At 37.5% G+C, this 12037-nt stretch overlaps 1 protein-coding gene and 1 pseudogene across 1 annotated transcript; both read left to right on the plus strand.

Annotated features, from left to right (window-relative positions):
• Positions 1–2053: 2053 nt before the first annotated feature.
• Positions 2054–4520, plus strand: LOC145895759 (cathepsin D-like; annotated as a pseudogene).
• A 3124-nt stretch (positions 4521–7644) lies between these two features.
• Positions 7645–10364, plus strand: LOC145895405 (cathepsin D-like). The gene is made up of 9 exons (XM_082984211.1): positions 7645–7779; positions 7940–8057; positions 8128–8251; positions 8317–8423; positions 8944–9143; positions 9197–9293; positions 9373–9555; positions 9617–9715; positions 10018–10364. Exons 1-9 carry the CDS (start codon positions 7724–7726, stop codon positions 10201–10203), a joined length of 1170 nt encoding a protein of 389 aa, XP_082840337.1. The 5' UTR covers positions 7645–7723; the 3' UTR covers positions 10204–10364.
• Positions 10365–12037: the final 1673 nt, after the last annotated feature.

The raw sequence follows: 12037 nt of genomic DNA on the forward strand, positions 1-12037 counted from the left end.
AGTGTTAACTGACAGAAATAGTTTTTTGGCGACATGTCGTTTTTCTAAATTAAGCTTGGCAAAGTTCTCTGTGTATAAAACGTCCCAAACATCTGTGATGCCGTGAAGTGAAATCCACTTTTATTGTTTCTGTTGACACGTATATGTTTACTGTAGAATATATATACACGCTACGTCTTGCAGGGGCGGATCCATGGTCGATGGTTATTGCAATATGATATCTTAGTACCCAAGATTACTGACATTGCCAGCTAAGGTTTTATTTTGTATTACGCAAAATTAAACAAAACCAGCAGATCTCAAGCATAATTAGACGTGTGATTAGTAAATCAAAACTGGATCAAAAAACCAAAGGTCCCTGGCAGGCTGTCGATCGCACACCGTATCAATAATAATGTATTAAAATCCCAACACAGCGATCTTTAGACAGCTCAGATCGATTTATTGAGAGAAAAATATATTTCGCCTAAAACGGCATCATCAGTTTCTCCATTTACCAAAACTTATTCAAATAGAATCTCTTTGTCGTAGTGAAATAGTTGGTATTAATTTGTTTTTTGGGGGTTGTGCAGTGAACTGCCGTTAACCTTGGAGGTATGTCTCGATCGAATGCAACGTCAAGACTGCTACGACATTTTGGTAAAGGAGTTGGTCGTACACGAGACAATCAATTACAAACAACTTCGACCACTGACCAGCTCACAGTGCATCGTTTTTACTAGCTAAGATGTGATTGGCCGAAACAACAATACTTCCACTTCCCCCATTGAAATTCACAACATTTTATGCAGTGAAAGCCTGCTGAGAATATTGTGATTTTAGCAAAGTTTGAGGTGGAAACGTTCTCGAATAAATGTGGTTAGAGATTCGTGAATTTTCATCTTCATTAATTGCCTTCTTGTGTTTACAAATTTTACAAAAAGTGTAAGATTTATTGTCGTCAACAGAACGGTAGGATATCGGGTGATTTGCTTCGTGCGTTTCAAATTAAAGAAATGTGAGTAATATGCTGCGTTTGGTTGTTTGGCGAAAAATCACTCAGCGAACAGGATCTAGTGGTTTAATATAAGCGAGTGTGTTTTCTGCAATATAGGCCTGCATTTTTGTTCTTAAACCTGGTAAGTTTCCTCTACAATTCCCCTATGCACATAGTAGTGGCCTAACACGATATGGTACAGAAAAAAGAACATTATTTTTACATGGTAATGTTTCCGTAATGAACTAGTAGGCCTATATTTATATAAGAAATAAGTTCTCAATTTGTGGTTGGGGTTATTGAAACATCCTTTTCGAAAATTGCTTCCGTTTTTTTGTAAGCCGTAAATCGATGCCAAGACAAACAGACATTACAACATAACAGGGCAAACCAAAATTCCCTATTGTATAAACAACCAGAAAAAAGTTTCGGCAAACTAAAAAAACTCTGCTTGGTCACTTATGACAGTGTTATCTCCGGTGATGTTTTTTGCCCATGCTCTCCTGACGACTAACCGAAGTCAAAATCTACGTAATATCAGCATTGGAGCATTAAAGCATGTTGTAGCAATCAAGGTTTGTACGAAATGTTAGTGATGTGGCCACTTGTCGTTGGAATTCCCACACGTACAAGATTTCCTAATGGCATGGAAACTTATTAAAGTTTCACAGACTAAAAAGTACATGGAAGTTTGAAATACGGCCATTTTACTTACCATTAAAATCATCTATCTCCCATTTAAGAATACGTTGTTGGCTACACCCACCAACAACCAAAACCATGTGTTGGTGAACTGCAGCAAATGATTATCGTTGTGCGAATGCTGACACAAAATCAAGATAAATTCAAACCCTTTTTCACAACAATTTTCAAAAATCCTCTCTTGTATAAAACTGGACGCTTATCAATTTAAGTTTCGGATCTATTCAAACTACACGAAGGGACGCATAGTTCTTTCGCCAACATCAATAGTTTATGGTTTTTTTTGCAGGCGTCAACGGCTTATATCGTTTACAACAAACTACTTCAGTTCTTTGATATCATACGTTTACCTGTTATCGCTGTCTTATTATCAGGATGATGAAAGTAATTTTTTTTCTTCTTGTGTTTGGAACACTAAGCAAAGGTTACAGGTAAGTTTTGCAAACAGATCTGACTCTGTGGAATGCTTGTTTACTATTTGTTTTCAAGTAAAGCTACCTCAAGGCATTGCATATTTTTTTTGTCTGACGTTTTACGTTGATGTAAAGTTCTGATATGTTTTTAGTATCAAGCTGCGACGTCGATGGGTAGTTGCACCTCAAGAAAAACAATCAGACAACACTAAATACGCCAAGTTCCTATCTGCTGCTGGTGGAATTGGTAGCGAGCCACTCATCAACGACGAAAATGTAATTAAATGATAATATTGTTGATTTACATGCTTTCAAGCGAATTAAACAAGTGTATCTTTTATGCCAGTTCCTTTATTATGGGGAGATATCAATAGGAACTCCCCCGCAAACATTTACAATTGTTTTTGATACGATGTCATCAAATTTATGGGTTCCGTCGATTCACTGCAACAAAATTGACAAGTTATGTGGTAAAAAAAAATTATCCTGTTTTAAACTTTAGGCACATTTTTTGGAATTGGTTTTGATTATTTTCAGTGAACCATCGTAAATATGACAGTGCTGCTTCCTCAACCTATGTTAAGAATGGGACGAAAATATTTAACAGTATATCGAGTGGTTACTGCAGCCAAGATGTCGTCTCGGTAAGAGTTTTCAACTACAGTTTTGATTAGTTTTCATTGGTTGGAATATCACGTACATGGTCCTAATACACAAGCAGCAATAGGCAAAGTAAAGAATTGGGTCTTGAACTTGCAAACTTTATTTTGTTGCACTTGCATTGATTTTGTACCAAAACGTCATAAATAATGTAAGCTTTGCATAGTGGAGTCCAAATACCTGCGTGATTCCATTCGATAGAATCGTTCGTTGACGCCGCACCTCGAGCCGCCTAACAAGCAATATACCACCAGGCCAAGTAGCAATGAAGAATATTAGCCACTTGCTCCCTTATGTTTATCATGTTCGGAATATTTTCGCATAATTTTTGGAATGTTAAATATTAATCAGAATATTAAGTGACGGTGAGCTATACATTAAGTTTTTGACTTTTTTTTCTGAGAAGCAGGAAATAGCACAGATAGGCGAAATGTTAAGTTTACTTTTAGTTCATCACTACTTTTTACTAGTGATCTGTCGACAAAATTAATGAATAATTTTTGGGTTAGATTGGTGGTTTGTAGAGTTTCAATCAAACGTTCGCTGAATTTATCAGGGATCCTGACCGTTTTGGATATGCTATGCCATATGATGGGATTTTGGGAATGGGATATCCACAAATAGCAAAGAATGGCATCACACCAGTGTTCAACCAAATGTTCAAGCAGGGAGCAGTGGAAAAAAATCAGTTTTCGTTTTATCTAAACAGGTAAGCCAGATTAGAAAAATCATTTTTTACATTAACAACGGTCAAATATTTAGGAATCAATTCCAGTCAGATGGTGGGGAATTATACTTGGGTGGTGTGAACCCTTCAAGATTCACTGGCAAGTTTAATTACCACAAAGTTGTGAAAAAGGCAAGTCGCAAATAAAAATCTATGTATGGAATGAAAGATGTATTTAGATTAACAATTAATTATTCTTAGGGATATTGGCAAGTAGCAATGGACGGTTTGACAGTTGACGATAGCACTGGAACCAAATGTTGCGTTGGAGGTTGCCAGGCTGTTGTTGGATCTTTTGAAAATTTTATCGGTGGACCAACGGTTGAAATCAGGAAGATCAACAAGGTTATTGGCTGCCAGCAGCCGACTGACGAATCTTCGGGGGTCAGAAATATCAATTATTCAACGTTGTTAACTAAAAATTTAACTGGAATATTTTGTCTTGCAGTGCATAGCATCTTGTACAAATTTATCGAAATTGCCGAACATCACCATCACTCTATCTGGAATTAAATACAAACTTACACCAGAGCATTACATTTTTCAGGTCCGACGAGTAACAGAGTGTTTATAATTTATTGCTAATTGTTAATTTTTCAGGAATATTTTTACGATGGTAGAGATACGTAAATGCGCATGCGCACCTGAGTATTATGGCCACAATATACCCCGTGAAACGCGTTGTCCAGGTCAGCCCAGGGTCGTGAGTTCAAACCTAAACGGGAGCTTGATTTTTCAGATCTTGCTCCGACTTGTCGGAACAAAGTATTTGATCTAGCTTAGTAGCAATGCCAGTGAAACTAATTGTTAAGTATATGTTAGTGATAAGTTGACAAACATATGAGCTTTTCCACAGCATGAAGATTTCTGCTTCTCTGCATTCTGGAGTAATGATGTGCCCAAACACAATGGAGGTCCATTTTGGAAACTTGGTCAATGCTTCATGGCCAACTACTACACTACGTTTGATTTTGCCAATGACCGTGTGGGATTCGCATCACTCAAGCCACGGACCAGAAAACATCGCGATCATCGGATCTGATGAACATTATGACGAAACTTGTGTTGTTTCTGAAAACTAGTGTCGTTTTTAAATTGAAAAGTGAAATCCCAAACTAGTTCAAAATAGTTTGTAAGTAATTTCGTCATATGATTATTGCACCGTTTTGTCTAGCACTGTATATTAGTGTTGTGTAGTGTGTTCCAGGAATAAATATATATTAGTCGACGGCCCCAGATTCCTTTAGAAGCTTTTCAGGACAAAGTATTTCAACATTTGAGTTTCAAAACTGATGTCAAATTACTGGATAGCGCTTTATAGTTAAGGAAAGAACAAAAACCGATCGTGTTGTTTCATTTTTTCACACTTAGCAGTCGCAGTAACTGATTGGCAGAAATAAAGTATATATAGAGCGTCGTGTGGTGAATTAAATGCATCTGTCAAGGTTTAGTATCTCCATAGAAAGGTTCAACATTACAATTTACACATATTTGCAGATGGGCGCCTGGCTTAATAACCTTGATGGTTTTATCCGTATCCTTGTGATTTTTGGCTAATTTCTTTTATGTATCGTTCATCTGTGCGGTTGTTTTTTTGCGTACAAAATACACATGATTTCATTTCATTTGTAATTTATAAATTGCAATTACCGAATGTAGCTATACACAATAAAATATGTGAGAGACGCGAATGACCGGTATTGCAACCGAAGCAAATTTTCAAATGCGGTTTCAGAATAATGATCAGAAAAGGTACTTGAAAGCTCACTGGTTTCTATCAACAATATCAACGCGAGAGCAAACAGAAACCTAGACAATGGATTTTCCTTCTTCCTAGCTCAGCAACTTCTAAAACGATTTCCGTGCATTTAATGCCGACAATCCTGTTTATGAAGTTGTTGATTGTTTCGTGCCCATCACACAATCCTAGGAAACGTGAAAGGTTTCGCAGCTTAAGATGAATGTGTCCTCCCGGGTAAATAAGGTAATCAGTGACGCACGGTTTTTCTCTGCATGCAAGAACGCCATCAGTACTAAAAAAAACGTACTTCAATTATGCGAAAGTGTGAGCGTCAAGATGTTGACAAATCAATTAAGAACTGGTGACCCTGTACCTACAAAAAAGTTAAATTCCAAATTACTTTATTGATCATAACATTTTCGTGCGGACTAGGTCAAATTATGAAACGTGCCGTATCAGTCTTATATCTGCAACTGAATTGTCCTGGTTTGGTCTGGCACTTTTTAGAAGTCATACTTTCATATTATTATTAAGTACACGAGCTTTGGCGAGTAACCCTCACTTCATCAGGTGTAAATAAAAAAATTGTCGCCCCACATACACAACAAACCCACACAAACATACACAGCATTCACTTCCATACCATATGTACAGGAAGTTTCTGAGCAGATATCAAGAATACTCTACGCCATTGGTGCGAAAGTTGCCATGAAACCGGTGTGCACTGTAGAAAACATGTTTCCCAAACCTAAAAACCATATTTCCATGCTTCAAATGACTTGTGTAGTTTTCTTAATACCTTGCCTTGATCGTTACACAGTGTATATTGGCAAGATTAAGCGCAATTTATCGTCCCGTATTAAAGAACACAAGGCAGCCATACGCGATATGGAACCCAATAAATCTGCTCTATGTGCCCACAAATGCTTGACACCGACCACCGTATTAATTGGAAGGAAGCAAAAGTATTGCAACAAGAAACAATTTTGGCAAAACGGTTGGTTGTGGAAAATTATTAAATTAATTTGCTACCTAATGTGTTAAATCGTAATAATGGAAAAGTACTTTCTCCCGTGTTCAGCAATTTCGCCCGTGACCATTCTTGACTTTTGTTTCCCATGTTTGGTCGTTGGACCCGTGATTGATGTTGTCCATTGATTTATGTCCCGCTGTGTTTTAGCTGTTGCGTCATTTTGTACTTTTTCGTCGCTTGAATTCTTTGCCGTTGGGTTCGCTACTGTGTTTGTTTTATTCTCTGAAGAAGCCTAGTCGTTCGTACGGCGAAACGTCAGAAAACACAATCTTTTTTACACAAAAGGTGTATATTTGTTGTTTTCACCAGAAGAACGTCAGGTTTGTATTTCATTATGATATCTGGTGGCCAAAACCTATTTTCAGTTTTCAGTTTCCATCTGCTGCTGGTGGAATTGTCCCCGAGCCACTCTTCAACGACGAAGATGTAATTAAATAATATTATTGTTGGTTTACATGCTTTTAAACGGATTAAACAAGTGAGTCTTCTTTCCAGCTATATTATTATGGAGAGATATCAATAGGAAAAATATGACGGTGCTGCTTCCTCAACGTACCTCATAGTTGGCGCAGTTCAACAGTACCTGCGTTAAATTGTAAAATCGGTCAAACGCCCTACCCATTAGCCATAAAGAAAACCTGATCGGGATTCGTGCCCAGGATGGCTTGGGTTCAAATCCCGGTGTGATAAAAAAAATGGTCGTGTTTGTATCGATTTTATTGCGGAAATCATTATTTGTGTGCCAAGAAGACTCTTTGTCGTAATGAAATAGTTGGTGTTGATTTGTTTTTGGGGGTTATGCGTTGAATTGCCATTAGCCTTGGAGGTATGTCTCGATCAAATGCAACGTCAAAACTGCTACGACATTTTGGTAAAGGAGTTGGGCGTACACGAGACAATCAATAACAAACAACCCTACTTCGACCACTGACCTGCTCACAGTGCATCGTTTTTACTAGCTAAGATGTGATTGGCCGAAACAACAAAACTTCCCCGATTTGTCGTTGGAATTCCCACACGCAGAAGATTTCCTAATGGCATGGAAACTTATTATAGTTTCACAGACTAAAAAGTACATGGAAGTTTGAAATACGGCCATTTTATTTACCATTAAAATCATCCATCTCCCATTTAGGAATACGTTGTTGGCTACACCCACTAACAACCAGAACCATGTGTTGGTCAACTACAGCAAATGAATGTCGTTGTGCGAATGCTGCCACAAAATCAAGATAAATTTAAACCCTTTTTCACAACAACTTTTAAAAATTCTTTCTTGTATGAAACTAGATGCTGATCAATTTAAGTTTCGGATCCATTCAAACTACAGGAAGGGACGCGTAGTTCTTTCGCCAACATCAATAGTTCATGGTTTTCTTTGCAGGCGTCAACGGCTTATATCATTGAACAACAAACTACTTTAGTTCTTTGATATCATACGTTTACCTGTTATCGCTGTCTTATTATCAGGATGATGAAAGTAATTTTTTTTCTTCTTGTGTTTGGAACACTGAGCAAAGGTTACAGGTAAGTGTTGCAAACAGATCTGACTCTGTGGAATGCTTGTTTACTATTTGTTTTCAAGTAAAGCTACCTCAAGGCATTGTATATTATTGATTTCTGATGTCTGACGTTTTACGTTTATGTAATTTTTTTACGTTGATGTAAAGTTCTGATATGTTTTTAGTATCAAGCTGCGACGTCGATGGGTAGTTTCACCTCAAGAATCAGACAACACTAAATACGCCAAGTTCCTATCTGCTGCTGGTGGAATTGGTAGCGAACCACTCATCAACGACGAAAATGTAATTAAATGATAATATTGTTGATTTACATGCTTTCAAGCGGATTAAACAAGTGTATCTTTTATGCCAGTTCCTTTATTATGGGGAGATATCAATAGGAACTCCCCCGCAAACATTTACAATTGTTTTTGATACGATGTCATCAAATTTATGGGTTCCGTCGATTCACTGCAACAAAATTGACAAGTCATGTGGTAAAAAAAATTATCCTGTTTAAACTTTAGGCACATTTTTTGGGATTGTTTTTGATTTTTTTCAGTGAACCATCGTAAATATGACAGTACTGCTTCCTCCACGTATGTTAAGAATGGGACGAAAATATTTAATTATTTTTCAAGTGGTTACTGCAGCCAAGATGTCGTCTCGGTAAGAGTTCACAACTACAGTTTGAATTAATTTTCATTGGTTGGAATATCACGTACATGGTCCTAATACACAAGCAGCAATAGGCAAAGTAAAATATTAAGTCTTGAACTTGGAAACTTTATTTTGTTGCACTTGAGTTTGTACCAAAACGTCATAAATAATGTAAGCTTTGCATAGTGGAGTCCAAATACCTGCGTGATTCCATTCGATAGAATCGTTCGTTGACGCCGCACTTCGAGCCGCCTAACATGCAATATACCACCAGGCCAAGTTGCTATGGAGAATATTAGCCACTTGCTCCCTTATGTTTATCATGTTCGGAATATTTTCGCATAATTTTTGAAATGTTAAATATTAATCAGAATATTAAGTGACGGTGAGCTATACATTATGTTTGTGACTTTTTTTTCTGAGAAGCAGGAAATAGCACAGATAGGCGAAATGTTAAGTTTACTTTTAGTTCATCACTACTTTTTACTAGTGATCTGTCGACAAAATTAATGAATAACTTTTGGGTTAGATTGGTGGTTTGAAGAGTTTCAATCAGACGTTCGCTGAAGTTATCAGGGATCCTGACCGTTTTAAACATGCTGTGCCATTTGATGGGATTTTGGGATTGGGATATCCACAAATAGCAAAGAACGGCATCACACCGGTGTTCAACCAAATGTTCAAGCAGGGAGCAGTGGAAAAAAATCAGTTTTCGTTTTATCTAAACAGGTAAGCCAGATTAGAAAAATCATTTTTAACATTTATAACGGTCAAACATTTAGGAATCCATTCCAGTCAGATGGTGGGGAGTTGTACTTGGGTGGTGTGAATCCTTCAAGATTCACCGGCAAGTTTAATTACCACAAAGTCGTGAAAAAGGCAAGCCACAAATTATGATCTATGTATGAAATGAAAGATGTATTTAGATAAACGATTAACAATTAGATTAACAATTCAGGGATATTGGCAGATAGCAATGGACGGTTTGACAATTGACGATAGCACTGGAACCAAATTTTGCGTTGGAGGCTGCCAGGCTGTTGTTGGATCTTTTTGCAATGTTATCACTGGACCAACAGTTGAAATCTTGAAGGTCAACAAGATTATTGGCTGCTCACAACCGGATGACGAATCTTTGGCGGTCAGAAATATCAATTATTCAACGTTAGCTAAAAATTAAACAGAAATATTTTGTCTTGCAGTGCGTAGCATCTTGTACAAATTTATCGAAATTGCCGAACATCACAATCACTCTTTCTGGAATTAAATACAAACTTACACCGGAGCATTACATTTTTCAGGTCCGACGAGTAACATTAGAGTGTTTATCATTTATTGTTGTAGAAATATTTTTACGATGGTAGAGATCCCCCACGTAAATTGCATGCGCACCTGACTATCACGACCACAATATTCCCCGTGAAACGCGTTGGGCTATAGGTCAGCCCAGGGTCGTGAGTTCAAACCTAAACGGGAGCTTGGTTTTTCAGATCTTGCTCCGACTTGTCGGAACAAAGTATTTGATCTAGCTTAGCTGCAACGCCTGTGAAACTCATTGTTAAGTATATGTTAGTGATAAGTTAACACATGCGCTTTGCCACAGTATGAAAATTTCTGCTACTCAGCATTCGGTGCATATGATGTACCCAAACATATTGGAGGTCCGTTTTGGATACTTGGTCATTACTTCATGGCCAATTACTACACTACGTTTGATTTTGCCAATGACCGTGTGGGATTCGCATCACTCAAGCCACGGACCAGTAAACACCCCGATCATCGGATATGATGAACATTATGACGAATCTTGTGTTGTTTCTGAAAACTAGTGTTGTTTTTAAATTGAAAAGTGAAACCCCAAACTAGTTCAAAATAGTTTGTAAGTAATTTCGTCATAAAATTATTGCACTGTTTTGTCTAGCACTGTATATTAGTGTTGTGTAGTGCGTTCCAGGGAATAAATGTATATTAGTCGACGGCTTCAGATTCCTCAGAAGCTTTTCAGGACAAAGTATTTCAACATTTGAATTTCAAAACTGATGTCAAATTACTGGATAGGGTTTTATAGTTAAAGTAAGAACAAAAACCGATCGTGTTGTTTCATTTTTACACACTTAGCGGTCGCAGCAACTGATTGGCAGAAAAAAAGTATCTATAGAGCGTCGTGTGGTGAATTAAATGCATCTGTTAAGGTTTAGTATCTCCATAGAAAGGTTCAACATTACAATTTACACATATTTGCAGATGGGCGCCTGGCTTAATAACCTTGATGGTTTTATCCGTATCCTTGTGATTTTTGGCTAATTTCTTTTATGTATCGTTCATCTGTGCGGTTGTTTTTTTGCGTGCAAAATACACATGATTTCATTTCATTTGTAATTTATAAATTGCAATTACCGAATGTAGCTATACACAATAAAATATGTGAGAGACGCGAATGACCGGTATTGCAACCGAACCTTGTTCAAGAAAAGCAAATTTTCAAATGCGGTTTCAGAATAATTATCAGAAAAGGTACTTAAAAGCTCACTGGTTTCTATCAACAATATCAACGCGAGAGCAAACAGAAACCTAGACAATGGATTTTCCTTCTTCCTAGCTCAGCAACTTCTGAAACGATTTCCGTGCATTTAATGCCGACAATCCTGTTTATGAAGTTGTTGATTGTTTCGTGCCCATCACACAATCCTAGGAAACGTGAAAGGTTTCGCAGCTTAAGATGAATGTGTCCTCCCGGATAAATAAGGTAATCAGTTACGCACGGTTTTTCTCTGCATGCAAGAACGCCATCAGTACTAAAAAAACGTACTTCAATTATGCGACAGTGTGAGCGTCAAGATGTTGACAAATCAATTAAGAACTGGTGACCCTGTACCTAGAAAAAAGTTAAATTCCAAATTACTTTATTGATCATAACATTTTCGCGCGGACTAGGTCAAATTATGAAACGTGCCGTATCAGTCTTAAAAACATGTTTCCCAAACCTAAAAACCATATTTCCATGCTTCAAATGACTTGTGTAGTTTTCTTAATACCTTGCCTTGATCGTTACACAGTGTATATTGGCAAGACTAAGCGCAATTTATCGTCCCGTATTAAAGAACACAAGGCAGCCATACGCGATATGGAACCCAATAAATCTGCTCTATGTGCCCACATGCTTGACACCGACCACCGTATTAATTGGAAGGAAGCAAAAGTATTGCAACAAGAAACAATTTTGGCAAAACGGTTGGTTGTGGAAAATTATTATATCCATGGTAAATGGAGAAACTGATGATGCCGTTTTAGGCGAAATATATTTTTCTCTCAATAAATTGATCTGAGCTGTCTAAAGATCGCTGTGTTGGGATTTCAATACATTATTATTGATACGGTGTGCGATCGACAGCCTGCCAGGGGCCTTTGGTTTTTTGATCCAGTTTTGATTTACTAATCACAATTTGCTACCTAATGTGATAAATCGTAATGATGGAAAAGTACTTTCTCCCGTGTTCAGCAATTTCGCCCGCGACCATTCTTGACTTTTGTTCCCCATGTTTGGTCGTTTGACCCGTGATTGATGTTGTCCATTTATTTATGTCCCGCTGTGTTTTAGCTGTTGCGTCATTTTGTACTTTTTC

This window comes from Ascidia mentula, chromosome 3 (assembly GCF_947561715.1).
Source record: "Ascidia mentula chromosome 3, kaAscMent1.1, whole genome shotgun sequence".
In the NCBI taxonomy this organism is placed as follows: domain Eukaryota; kingdom Metazoa; phylum Chordata; class Ascidiacea; order Phlebobranchia; family Ascidiidae; genus Ascidia; species Ascidia mentula.

Coding starts and splice junctions, on each gene's coding strand:
- LOC145895405 (XM_082984211.1), top strand. CDS start 7,724: ATGATGAAAGTAATTTTTTTTCTTCTTGTGTTTGGAACACTGAGCAAA. Junction 9,144..9,196: donor TTTTCGTTTTATCTAAACAG/GTAAGCCAGATT, acceptor TCAAACATTTAG/GAATCCATTCCAGTCAGATG. Junction 9,556..9,616: donor CGGATGACGAATCTTTGGCG/GTCAGAAATATC, acceptor TTTGTCTTGCAG/TGCGTAGCATCTTGTACAAA.